General features: G+C 42.7%; 1 protein-coding gene across 2 annotated transcripts in view; it reads right to left on the bottom strand.

The window, feature by feature from the left end:
* ABCC9 (ATP binding cassette subfamily C member 9) overlaps nt 1–12,590 on the bottom strand; it is a 111,108-nt gene that overhangs the window by 42,143 nt on the left and 56,375 nt on the right. For both annotated transcript variants that reach the window (XM_065399835.1, XM_065399843.1), the window contains exons 17-23: nt 10,103–10,141; nt 8,409–8,510; nt 6,388–6,472; nt 5,099–5,179; nt 2,657–2,794; nt 1,940–2,065; nt 816–912 (exon numbers count right to left, since the gene is read on the bottom strand). In XM_065399835.1, the coding sequence (XP_065255907.1) occupies nt 816–912; nt 1,940–2,065; nt 2,657–2,794; nt 5,099–5,179; nt 6,388–6,472; nt 8,409–8,510; nt 10,103–10,141 (668 nt within the window). The remainder of the gene's footprint in view (nt 1–815; nt 913–1,939; nt 2,066–2,656; nt 2,795–5,098; nt 5,180–6,387; nt 6,473–8,408; nt 8,511–10,102; nt 10,142–12,590) is intronic.

The following is a 12,590-nucleotide window of genomic DNA, read 5'->3' as shown; positions in this document are numbered from 1 at the left end:
GCATTCAGTTAATCCCTTTATCTCTCTGGCACCATCTCACTGGCTGCCAGAACTGAATATTCCCCTGAGGGGCTCCCCAACATCCCAGGCAGGAGTGTTCTTGATAGGTCCTGTTACCAGTAGCCTATAACCCCCCAGGTAACTTTACAAGTGATTCAGATTTGGATTCCTGCCTCCAAAAATGTAGAAATTTGTGGAGACCAAAAGGTAACTTGGATGTTGGGGCCACAAATACCTAGACAGATCCAGATTTAAAAATAGCAGCCTAGGCTCCATTTCTAATTTAAAAAAAATCATGTTCTTCTTTAAAAGGATGTGCAAATAACTACAGGCTATGTCAAAGGAGCCTGTGGTGGGGGTATCTCAATAGGCAGAATCAGTGGGGGCATTCATAACTATGCGACAGAATTGGAGCTAGAAGGCTAGATTCTCAGCTGGTGTAAAACAGCATAACATCAATGACTTCCATTGAGCTACGTCACTAGCTGAGGCTCTGGCCCAGAATTTCTCAATATATCTTTTTTTCCATTTCTCTCTTACTATCTCCAGAAAATGCTGCATAGTAAACCTCTAACTAGCTCTCCTCTATCCTTATTCCTGCACATTGTTTGCAAAACTCCATGAAGAATCCATTCAACAGCTCTAATTCTAAACAGCTCAAAGTATTGGACTTTTACTCTTATTGCCCAAAGGAGTAAATGTCATGAACATCTTCATATCTTGTTGCCAAGAAAATGTATCAATATATTAAGAATGTGGATACATGTGAATGATGCATGTTTATAGTCTACCCAGTGTGAAAAGATATAATGTACCTTCATCCTCATCCTCCAGTTGTGCTTTGGATTCTCTTGGGTACATTGCTCTTCTGAGAGTTTTTCTTTCCAAAGTAGTTTGGTCAGTTTCCATATCCTGTAACATTACATTAACTTGAGAGCCCAACCTACTGTGAGTGCCATCATTTTAGTCTAAGAAAGGTGATGCCAGAGACAATGGAAGCTCATTGCATCTGAATCCACCAGAAAAGCAAATTGAGGGGAGAATGAGGAAGACAGGATGGCATCAGCTTCCTGGAGCACAAGCAGCAGGGGAGAAAACATTACCTGGGGATACACTTCAAAAGAATATATTTCAAAGGTTTAGTGGACTATAAAAAGAAGGGGAGAGAACCTTTTATCACTTAAGGGACAAAAGAGGGCAGCGCTCTTGAAATCTGTGAAAGGTGGATCCTTCAGCCATATAGGTTGAAGATGCTATGAAATTGCCTGAGACCAGTATTGTAATCTGTTAAATTTGAGACTCTAGAAAGCATGTTTTACTTCCGTTTTATTTGTAGCCATTTCTGTCTCTATTACTCTTGCTTAGTATCACTTAAATCTATGCTCTTTATTAATAAACTTATGCTTACTTTTATTATAAACATCTCAGTGCTGTGTATTAAGGTGAAGAATGTGTCCTCAGCTGGGTTAACATGTTAGTGTGTGTGTGTAGTGTCTCTTTGGAAACAGCGGACTTAATAATTTGTGTGAGAGTCCACTGAGAGCACTGGACACTACAAGGAGACGTCTCTGGGGAACTCGGGAACTGGGGTTCACTAAATGTTACCTGCGAGGCAAGGATTAGACTGGCCGAACCTTGAGGAGTTTGCTGGTGAGGTGGACAGACTGGTATGGCAGGGAGCTGACACAGTTTAAGCTCCAGCAAAGCTCTCTCTTACTAAGGCAGAGAGGTAACACAGAAGCCTGTGTTTCTGGTCTCCTTGAAGAGCCCAGACCACCAAGTCACTGAACTCAAAATCCTCCCATGAGGTCTACTGATGTGCAGAATTCTACCCATCAATCAACCTGAGAGGAGAATTTCACCCTAAATCCATCAAACATGGATCAACATTCAAGATGCAATACTTTGCTACAATGCACCCTGGTCCCACTGTCGTTACCTTTTCTAATTCTTGGTCTTGGCGATTCATCAGAGTTTTCCAGTGCTCATACAGTTCAACATCTTTGGTCTGGATGTCCTTCAATGTCCCTTCTCTGAGCACATAACCATCCTTCATAGCTATGATCTAGAAAGGAGGATTATCAATAGGTCTACTCAACAACGTGACATAATCACTGCATTTGGGACTGTGCAGCAGATCTCAATGTGAATGAGCTATAACTCAAAACTGGGCTAATTTCAGTGTTCATTGTACCCAATGGCTGCACATTTTATCAATAGCTTTTAAAAGTTATTTTGTCAACATATATCTTACAATGAAACTATTATAGGAAATAGTTATTTGTGGACATAAAGAAAGAGGACAAGGTATAATTAATACTAATAGAATAATTGTTTGTACAGCACATTTCAATCAAAGATCGTAAGCAGCTCTGATTTATAAGCTATGTGCCAATTACTTGTCCATGGTTAAATGGTAGTAAAGTTCAAATAAAATGCTTTTCACTCCATACCAGTCAGTGTTGCAGACCTACAAGTGGAATGTAGGGGTAGGAGCTCCATGCCCACTTCAAGAACAGATGGTGGGATGGCTCTTAGCAGAACAATCTTTTAAGCACTATAGATCTGCCTTCAACTATATCCCCATCAAGGGCCCATGGAGGTGACCGTAGTCCTTACAATGTGACAAGCTGGAAAGTGGTGGCTCCCCTCTTACCCAGTCCGCATGTGGCAGATATTGTAATTTATGTGTCACCAGAATAAGTGTTCTTTTGTCTTCCTGGAGGAACTTCAAGATACCTTCCTGCATCAAGTGATCACTTAAGTGAATGTCCAGTGCAGAGAATGGATCATCCTGCAATTGGATAAAAGAAAAATTGGGGCAGAGGGGTAGGTGTGACATTACACCCCATATTCTTTATAGAAATATGGTTATGATATGAATATGGCATAAGATATACTTTATGCAAGATGCCTCATGTAAGGTATCATCGGAAAGGTTATAACTTACTGAATGTGATTATCCAATTTATATGCATGTATCATTTCTGTATCTAAAATTAGGAATATTGACTATGTAGAATTACAACTGCGTGTGTACTTGGGGGGAACGCCCACCAGACAGCAGGCAATCCTCCTGAATGACCCATTAAAGAAGGACAATAGAACTCTGATGATGCTAATCTCCCACCTTCCCGAGGTGCTTCCTGGGATGCTGCATTTGACACTACAAAGTCAGGTGATAATGTCACCTGATGAAAAATACTCCCTTGGACACTGCTGGTACTTTTCCACTATAGGGGGTGGGGATAAAACAACAAATCCTTTTTAAGGGCTGGGAAGGGGGTTGATCTGGGTTCTCTCCTCCATTGCCTACCCAAGAAGGACTGCTGAAAAAACCTGAAGGGACAAGAAACTAACCTGAAGGGAAAGGCAGGGGTGAGTCCAGACTGAGACAGGGTTCCAGTCTGTAAGAAGAAATAACTGGAACTCTGAGCTACAGAAACTCTGCATCCTGCCTAATTCAACATTTAGGGTGAGAAATTACATTTTGTAACCTGTTTCTTTAGTGAATTCAGCTTAGTTTGCATGTTTTGTTTTATTTGTTTAGTAATCTGTTTTGTTCTGTTTGCTATCCCTTATAATTACTTAAAATCTGTCTTTTGTAGTTAATAAACTTATTTCTTGTTTATAACATTACCCAGTTTGTGCAATTCATATCTTGCTGGGGGGGCGGGGCGGGGGAGAGCGGGGACGGGAGGGCAAGAAGCTGTGCATATATCTCTTCACACTGAGGGACAGGGCAAATTTTTTTGAGCTTGCGCTGTGCAGATTTTTCTATACAGCACAAGACAATATACCTTTGGGCCTGCACTCCAAGGGAGGGGGGCACCTGAGTGCTGGGGCAAGTCCCTTAAGCTGAGTCTTCCTAGAGCTGATCTCAGTGTCTGTGTCTTTCTGCAGCTGGGTATGGTCCTGCCTGTGTGTGTGCTAGAGGAGGTTTAAGAGCCTGGCTCAGCAAGACAGGGCAAAGGGGGCCCAGCCTGGCGGAACAGGCTGGCTCAGTGGTATCTCAGTACATTAGGTGGCACCCCATCACAGTATATACCAGAGTTTATTTATTTTGTTCTTTTAAACATTTAACCTATTCTAAAAAAGCAAACAGCTGTAATTACTAAAGTGCTATCTGTTGCCCTAATGCTAATCTTTACCATCTTTAGTGAGAGGGCAAAAGTGGAAAACAATAAGAAAGATCAAACCTTTACTCTTAAGCCTGTAGTAAATCACTCAGATTCTCCTTGTGACTTTTTGGTTTCCCCTCTGGGGCACCTGGCATTGGCTACTGTCGGAAGACAGGATACTGGACTGGATGGATCTTTGGTCTGACCCAGTATGGCCATTAAGTGCTTATGTTCTATTTCTGAGTCAATTTAGTGCTGGTCCCAGACTGACAGTCGTGGAAACTAGAGATGGACCTGAACTGGAACACCAGATTTGGAACCCTCCCCCAAAATTTGGGGAAATTCAGATCCAAACCTGACTCATTAATATACCTGTACTTCCACCTGGAGAGAGTATCTGTAAGGAGGAGAGTATAGTTCAGACTCCAGTCCTTGGCCTCTCTCCACTGACTCTACCAGCAAGGATGACAATTGTGTTGGCAAGTTTTTTATGTGAACACTTGTCCTCTAAGAACTAAGATGAGTCCACCAATTTATTTTGCCTAGGACTCAAACAGCCATCACATGGGTGATGACTTTCAGAAATCGTCAGAGACTGAATTGGGACTAGTAACAGACGTGAAAGGCCATGGATCCCATTGCTAAACCCGAAGTCCATTTATTCCCCACAAAAGGCTAAATTGTGATACCCTGACTCTTCAAAAAGTCCCATTGCTTTCAGTGGGATGATGTGTGGTACTCAGTGTGAGTATGGGTATAAGAATCCTTCCCAATCTTTTTATACTGAACTACAGGGCCCTCTTTCACCAGTCTCCTAATATGTTCTGCTACAGCTTCTGGTCTTTGTTTATTTGTTCTTTTTCCTGTCTCTGCATTCTGGATTCAAAAGTAGATATAGGTCCCTGTAGGAAAGCTAAATATAAGGGCAACATTTTATTGTGAAGTTTGCATACTTCGTATTTAAAAAAAAATCGTACCAAGACGATGATGTTGGTGTTTTGATAGAGTGCTCGAGCTACGCAGATTCTCTGTCGTTGGCCGCCACTTAAGTTAATCCCCTAGTGAATATAACAGGTCATAAAAATGTGTCTTTTGAATAAACAAAATGATTTGTGTATGACAAGACATTGAAAGATGGCAAGTTTTTTTTTAAACCACCCAAAGAAGTTTCCTTAGAATTTTTCAAAGTGTTGGATATAAGGTTAGTCCTGTTGGTAAACGAATACAGTCAGTGTATAACCTCCTGAGAAAGAAACTCTTATTATTAGTGCAATTTCATATAAACTCATCACAAATAACTTAGAATGTATAAAGTTCTTCTCCTAGCAGACTAGGACTGGTTTTGGCTGGGAAAACATGCAAGACTGATCAAAAGAGCCTTCTGAATAGCGGCAGGGGACAACAGCCCCTCTCCACTCCACCCCCTCTACGCCGGTAGATTTAAAAGAATTAAAAAATAAAAATCATGATGGAGCTATTTAAAAGGTGTTTTATAGGAAAACTGATTTTTTTCAGTTAGTCAGTTTAATAATATTTAAGTTTACAGTATCCATATAAGAGCTTGGAAGCAAAAATCCCACTGGATTAAGGTCAGTGGCACAGATCTTGACTTTTTTTCTGTGCTCCTGAGTACAATGTAGACACAGGACTTCATTCTTGTTTACACTAAGAGCCACTTGGCCCCATTCTAGCAGTGTGAAGGGGCTTAGATTGTGGATAAATTACATTTACACCCATTTTAAAGCCCCTTTACCATTCCAGAGTGGTGTAGAGTGGCCACAGTATAAATGAGAATCAGGGTCACAGTGTAAAATGAAGACAGTGGAGTTATATCAGGAGTGAATCCTTCCCCTTGTTTTTCTTGGGTCTGCACAATATTAGTCTCCTAAGTGACTTCATTTTCCATGATGTATCATAAAAAGAATGCAGGGGCTCCACGGCACTTACGGAAAGAATAAACGCACAGGGCCAGATTCTGGTCTGAGAAGCCAACAGAGTTACTCAGATTTATACCTGGATACCTAAAATTTGATTCTACGCTAAGGTGCCTCAGGGAGTACATGATAATGCTGACTAGCATCAGAGTAGCTGGATTCTTAGATTGCTAGGTTTCATGAATATCTATGATGGCGTATAAATTAATGTGGAATTATAATAAATACAACTATTACGAATGTTTACCAGGCTTGCAGCTCAATACAATCTAGAAATGTGATACCCATCACACAAACCAGGCTGTCATACAAACGTCCACCTCTTTATTTACCCTTTCTCCAATTTCTGTCTGATCGCCAAATGGTAATAGGTCAATGTCCGGCTGCAGAGAGCATGCATCCGTAACAGCTTTGTATCTGCAGAGAGAAAAAAAGATTATTCTTATGGAAAGACAATCAAACTGGATAAAACAAAAACCTCCTTCCAAAACTCAGACTTAATCTATTGGTGAAGTTCAAAAGAGTTTAGCTAACTTTAAAAGGAACTCAAGTGAAGCCTTTACAAAAAGCCATCTTTATTAGTGACTTCAATGAAGCTAAGCTAATTTACACCAGCTGAGATTCTGGTCCCTGAATCTGTATTTTGTGAGATCTGCCCATCACTAATTGCTATCAAGTGAACTGAGTGGCATATCATAGGAAAGGAATATAATTTATTTTTAATAACTTAAAGCAAAGTGTGTGTTGTCAGTAAAAATGCCTAGAATTTAGCAATTTGTTTTCCTAAAATCAAGTCACTTTTCCCACTGCATTTGTTGGGTTGACTATTTATATGAACATAAAAAGTAAGTGTTGGGTAAGAGTAGTCAGAACCAGGCACAAAAGAGCTCTGTTTTGACTTTCAGTACTCTGTATTTCCAGTGAGGTCCCAATTATCACTGACTTGAGGTAGGCACACAGCAGGTAGGCCTGTCTTCAGCACAGTAATATCAAATTGTATGGTGTTTTGTAATGTGGTGCTCTAGACCAGGACTGGATTAAGGCATGGACGCAATAGGACCATGCCTATGTCCCCTGCTCCAGAGTCATATGATGACATCAGAACCTCAGCTTAATTTCAAAAATAGAAAACACGCTTCTGGTCGCCACAGTTTCCAAGAAAAGCTTGTGAACATGCCCCAAGTGTAACAGATGCCATGATATTTGTCTAAGGCCTGGTCTATGTTACAGACTTATGTCAGTATAACTGCATTGCTCAGGGGTGTGGAAAGTCCACACCCCTGAGCAACGTAGTTATACCGACCTAACCCCTGGTTATTGACCGGAGAGCTTCTCCCGCTGACATAGCTACCACCTCCTGGGGAGGTGGAATACCTACGCCGACCAGAGAAGCTCTCCCACCAGCGTAGGTAGCATCTTCACAAAGTGCTACAGCTGTGCCACTGCAGTGCTGTATGTGTAGACAAGCTCTGAGTCTGCAGACAGCCCCCAACAGGCAAAAGGAGCAACAGCCAGTTAGAGCCAAGGAGAAAGCCCCAGACCTGCTGCCAGCGCAGAGTAGTTCTGCTGTTCAGGGAGGGGCCACCCTTCCTCTTCTTGGTTGGGGGAAGAGGTCCTGTTGCGTTTCCCACTACTGCTCCATGTCTACTCACTGCTGGGATGGTGGCTGTGGGGAGCATCCACGTTGGGTGTGCCTCAAAGTTGGCTTAATCTGTCCCCGTACGTGGCAGTACCCTCAGACCATTAAGCTACTTTCTCTCAGGACCCAGATGAATAAGCAGCTGCTTCTCTGAAGCAGGAACCCTCTACACCTAACAGCCAGACTATGGCTTTCACCCACTGGTCCACATTGAGGGCAGTGCTGAACTGCAGTCCCCTATGAGGAGCAATGGAGGCATAATCCCTCCCTGATCTCCTCACACAATGTGGGAGTAAGCTGCAATGTGCCTTTGGCCAGCCAACTCCAGAAAAACTTACAAAGGGAGCACTTCCTGTGTCCTCAGAACAGGAACTGCCATTCTCCCTGGCCCTTGCAAGGGGTGACCTCCCTGCTATGCAAGACCCAGGAACAATAATATATAATAATGGACTTAGAAGCTGAGAGCCCATTCTACCTCCCTTTCTTCCCCACCCACACTCCCTATACTTCTTGCTAGCTTGATTCCTCAGCAGTTCCCATTGTTACAGTCCACTCCTGGGAGTGAAAATGTCAGTAATTGCCTACTATGTCCTCTCCCTTCGGTGACTTTAGGATCTTTTACACCTCTTTCTCCACCTCTTTGCTCCCCTCCTCATCTGGCATGGAGGGAATCTAGCCCTTAGGTTTCATAACACTAAGGAAATTGATAATTACCTCTGTTTGTTAAAAGGACTCCCAAAGATAATGTTTTCCTCCACTGTAGCATTCAACAGCCATGGCTTCTGTGCTGCATAAGCCACAGAATATCTGTTTCTACTGGAAAAATTAAAACAACACCAATAAAATAGATTATCTTGAAGTGTCTTATGAACAGAGTTAACAATATGCATTAAAAAAGAACAAAGGTGAAGGTAAGGTACTATAAAAGGAACTGTAACAAAAGAAAAGACAAAAGCTTTAAAGGAAGAGGTTACATCAGAGAAGCATCCACTCTCTGTCCTGAAGTTAAAGGTCTATGTTCCAGGTTGTACTACTTAGACACTGCTTTAAATGGCTTGTTACTGGGCCAGAGATGGTATATGGAATTTAAGTCCAATAGCAAATTGCAAATGTCTAAAACCACCATTCCATCCATTGTTAAATTATGAGTAAATTAAAATAATAGAAAATGTACCAGGGTGAAATAGTGTTTTCTAACATCAAAACCAGCTACTTGGAAAATAGTGTATAAAATGGATGTTTTCAGACCATTTGCCTCATTGCCTTTTAGTATGTTTGTTATTTTAAACTACCATGTGCTTGCAATACAATTTTTCAGCGGATGCTATTTTTCTTATATGTAGGTCCATGTTAACATTGTAATGGACTGAAATTATACACTAAAGTAGAACAACTCTGTACTAATTCAGAAGGTCTGTTAAGTAAATATAATGCATACTTTGAAATGTGCCTCAATATATAGTATGTGACTACTTTGCTCTTTACTCTAACTGTTTTGTTTATGTATTCTGGCAGATACGATTATGTGATATCAGCCACCTTTCTGAGACTTCTGCAATACTTAGGCAAGCAGATGTGAACTGAGTGATGAAATGTCAATCTTAATTATCATTGTCTTCATGTATGTTGCTTCAGATTACATCCTTACCATTAATTTAACACAGTAGGTGTCTGTGGTTTGCTATAGAGAGAGAGAGGGTGCTATGGTATTGGTTAGAAATATTGGTTAGAAGCATTCAGCATCATCCCATAACTTGTAGAAGACCCAGAAATCTACTCAACTATGTTAATATTTCTCCTTAGGTTATCAGGTATCAGATAACAGTGGTTCCCAACCACAAGTATGTGTGCAATTACTGGTATAGTACCTCTGCCATTTGTGCTAGGTATTTTTGGCTACATCTCCAAAGATACTTGAATAGGAACAACACTGGCCCCTTAATGATGAGCTTCCACTTAATGTTGCCATCCACCCCACATTTACTGTGTGCGCAACTGTGAGACTAGGATATGGAGCAGCACAGGATTCACTGCTGGTTACAGAACATACAAGCAAATGGGAGGCTGCAGGCTTCAGCATCACAACTTGACATCTGTGGGCCCCATCCTGCAGGATGCTGAGTGCCCTAAACTCCCAGCGATGTCAACGAAAGTTGAGAGCACTTAACACTTTGCAGGAAAGGCTTGGCGCCTCTCATGGACAGGCATTTAAACAGGTGTACTGGCATATGCCTAAAAAAGATTGGGAACCACTGCATTTAACAAAACTGCTAGTTAATCTTCCAGAAAGTTATCACCAACATGGTGAGGAAACAAGGAAATGACTGAAAAATACAAAGATGGAGGTTCAAGGAGATTCCGAGGAAGCAAATGATTCTGATCAAATACACTGCAAATGGAAATAATACCTTCTGGTTGCTTCACAAGAAGGATCAGTTTCATTTATGCTGTAAGTTATGGTAAATGATGTTTAGTATTCAGGAAATAGTTAGAATAACTTTTTATGTGCACATTTCACATATGGGAAAAATAGGTTAGGTACACATTTGAATGGCTGAATTCATCCATTGTTTTTTCTTTTAAAGGGCAAATAGGCAAAATCTAATTAGTGTAGCCAATGATTTCATTTAATGGTTACATTAGTGATGTGTAGGAGGGAATTGTGGCTTTCCTATTGTGCCCTTATTACATACCTGTATAGGATAATCATTGAATTCATGCAGTTAAGTGTAATTAGAATATTACTTTAAAAAGGATCATTGTCGTTTAATGCCTATTAAAGTAAAGGACTAATATCCCTCACTTGGAACACAGAGAAGGTTGGCGAGCACTGCATAGGCGCAGAGTTTCTAATCTGTGGAGGGGTGCTCCCCCTGGCTCCGCCCAAGCCCCGCCCCCACTCCACCCCTTCCCCCAAGTCCCCACCATGCCCTGCTTCTTCCCACCCCCGCTCCGTCCCTGCCCCACCTCTTCTCCACCCAGTTCCACCCCCTCCCCTGAGCATGCTATGCCCTCACTCCTCCCCCGCCCCAGCGCCTCCTGACACCGCCAAACAGCTGATCCACGGAAGGCGGTAGGCGCTGATCTGCGGGGTCCGCTGGTGGGCAGGAGGTGCTGGGAGGAGGGGAAGGTTCTGGTAGGGGGGCTGCCGGTGGGTGCTCAGCATCCACCATGTTTTCCCCGTGGGTGCTCCAGTCCCAGAGCACCCATGGAGTTGGTGCCTATGGAGCACTGTATAAGCTTCCCCACACAGGTTGGTCAATGTACTGCAAAACACTTGCTGCTCTTCTAGCCCTGAGAGTCCCATGAACAAATGGCAAACTACCTCAGATTGCATGTGTGGTTCTGAGATGTGCACAAATGGGCTGTGTGCTGAAATTACTAAACTCATTTTCAGTCGTGAGCCAGGTTAGGTTTTGAACACAGCTCAGTAGAGATAAAATGCTGCTGTATTAGTCCACTGACTCCACCACCACCACCTGTCCCCTTCTGCACAGCCCAAATTCTCTAATGAACATTTTTATATGGTAGATTTTTAAGGGCATCCAACAGCAATCATGAGGTATACGACTTAACAGCTCTCCCTTATATTAATAGCATTAACAGGGTTGATGTTATGGGGTAATAGTCAAAGGAGGTCAGGCATGGTAGTGCCGCTCATTGTGAGGAATGGTGATGCTTCACTGGAAACACTAGTTTGTACAACCTAAAAGAGGAAGATTATGCCAGGTAAATGAAAACGGACATTAGGAGTGCTAAAAATGGCATTATGAATTCATTATTTGCACAAATTTCAAAAAAGCCCTCGAGCGTATGGCATGTAAGTTGGATCCTCTGGATGAAATATTTTACGCCTGAGATGTAAATGACAGCCTGTCTGCCAGGCTAGAAGCTAGGGTTGCTAGGCATCTGGTTTTTGACTGGCATGCCCGGTTGAAAAGGGACCCTGGCAGCTCCGGCTGGCACCACCGACTGAGCTGTTAAAAGTCCAGTCGGCGGCACAGCGGGGGCCCGGGGCTAAGGCAGGCTCCCTGCGGCTCCTGGAAGTGGCCACCAGGTCCCTGCGCATGGGCAGCCAGGGAGGTTCCGCACGCTGCCCGCACCCTGAGTGCCGGCTAAGCAGCTCCCATTGGCTGCTCCCGCGACCAGTGATATTAACAGGAACAGGAAGCAGGGAGAGAAGAAACCAGGCAGAGTGCAGTAGAGAAGCCAGGCAGGCTGCATTAAGTAGGAGCAGTTGCTCCCTGAGTACAAGCCTAAACTGATGCAGAGACTTGGGTGTGGAGAGTAAATTTGGGAGCCTGAGTCTGAGGCCTGATGAAATTATTATTGTAGTGATTCCTGGAATGAGGACCTGTTTGTTGTAAAGATTCCTGGGCTGAAGCCTTATTAAGAGGGATATAGCCTTTAGTTAATGTGTGTTGACTTCTCCTGGCCCTAGGCTGCTAAACTTATAGCTCTTGCTGCTCCACTTGGGGAAATTAAGTTGTGGCACACCTGTGGTGCCACACTCGACTGCAAGAGCGGTGCTCTGGGATTGCCTGCACATTTACAGGACCAGCAACTAGAGGTTGTTCTGAGGTCATAGATGAATAACCACTGTTCCCTTTTTGGAAGGGTGGAAGAGCCACGGTTGCTATCTCGGGACCTTGTCTAACCAGAGCTGTCTCTTTATTCAGAAACAGATTCCTATCTTCACTACCATGGAAAGATATTTCCAAGGTACGAGAGAGGAAGATAGAGGCCTTTGAGATTAAAAAGAGGGAAGAAGTTAGTCCCACGGAAAAAAAGAGAGACTAGAATCTCTCATTTAAAAAAACAACAACTCAGATCTTCTTCCTTAACAAATAGCAGTGAGTCAAAGTGGCGGGAGAAGGACTGAGGAAATACATCTAG

This window comes from Emys orbicularis, chromosome 1 (genome assembly GCF_028017835.1).
Source record: "Emys orbicularis isolate rEmyOrb1 chromosome 1, rEmyOrb1.hap1, whole genome shotgun sequence".
NCBI lineage: Eukaryota > Metazoa > Chordata > Testudines > Emydidae > Emys > Emys orbicularis.
This window is presented reverse-complemented; position numbering and strand designations above follow the sequence as displayed.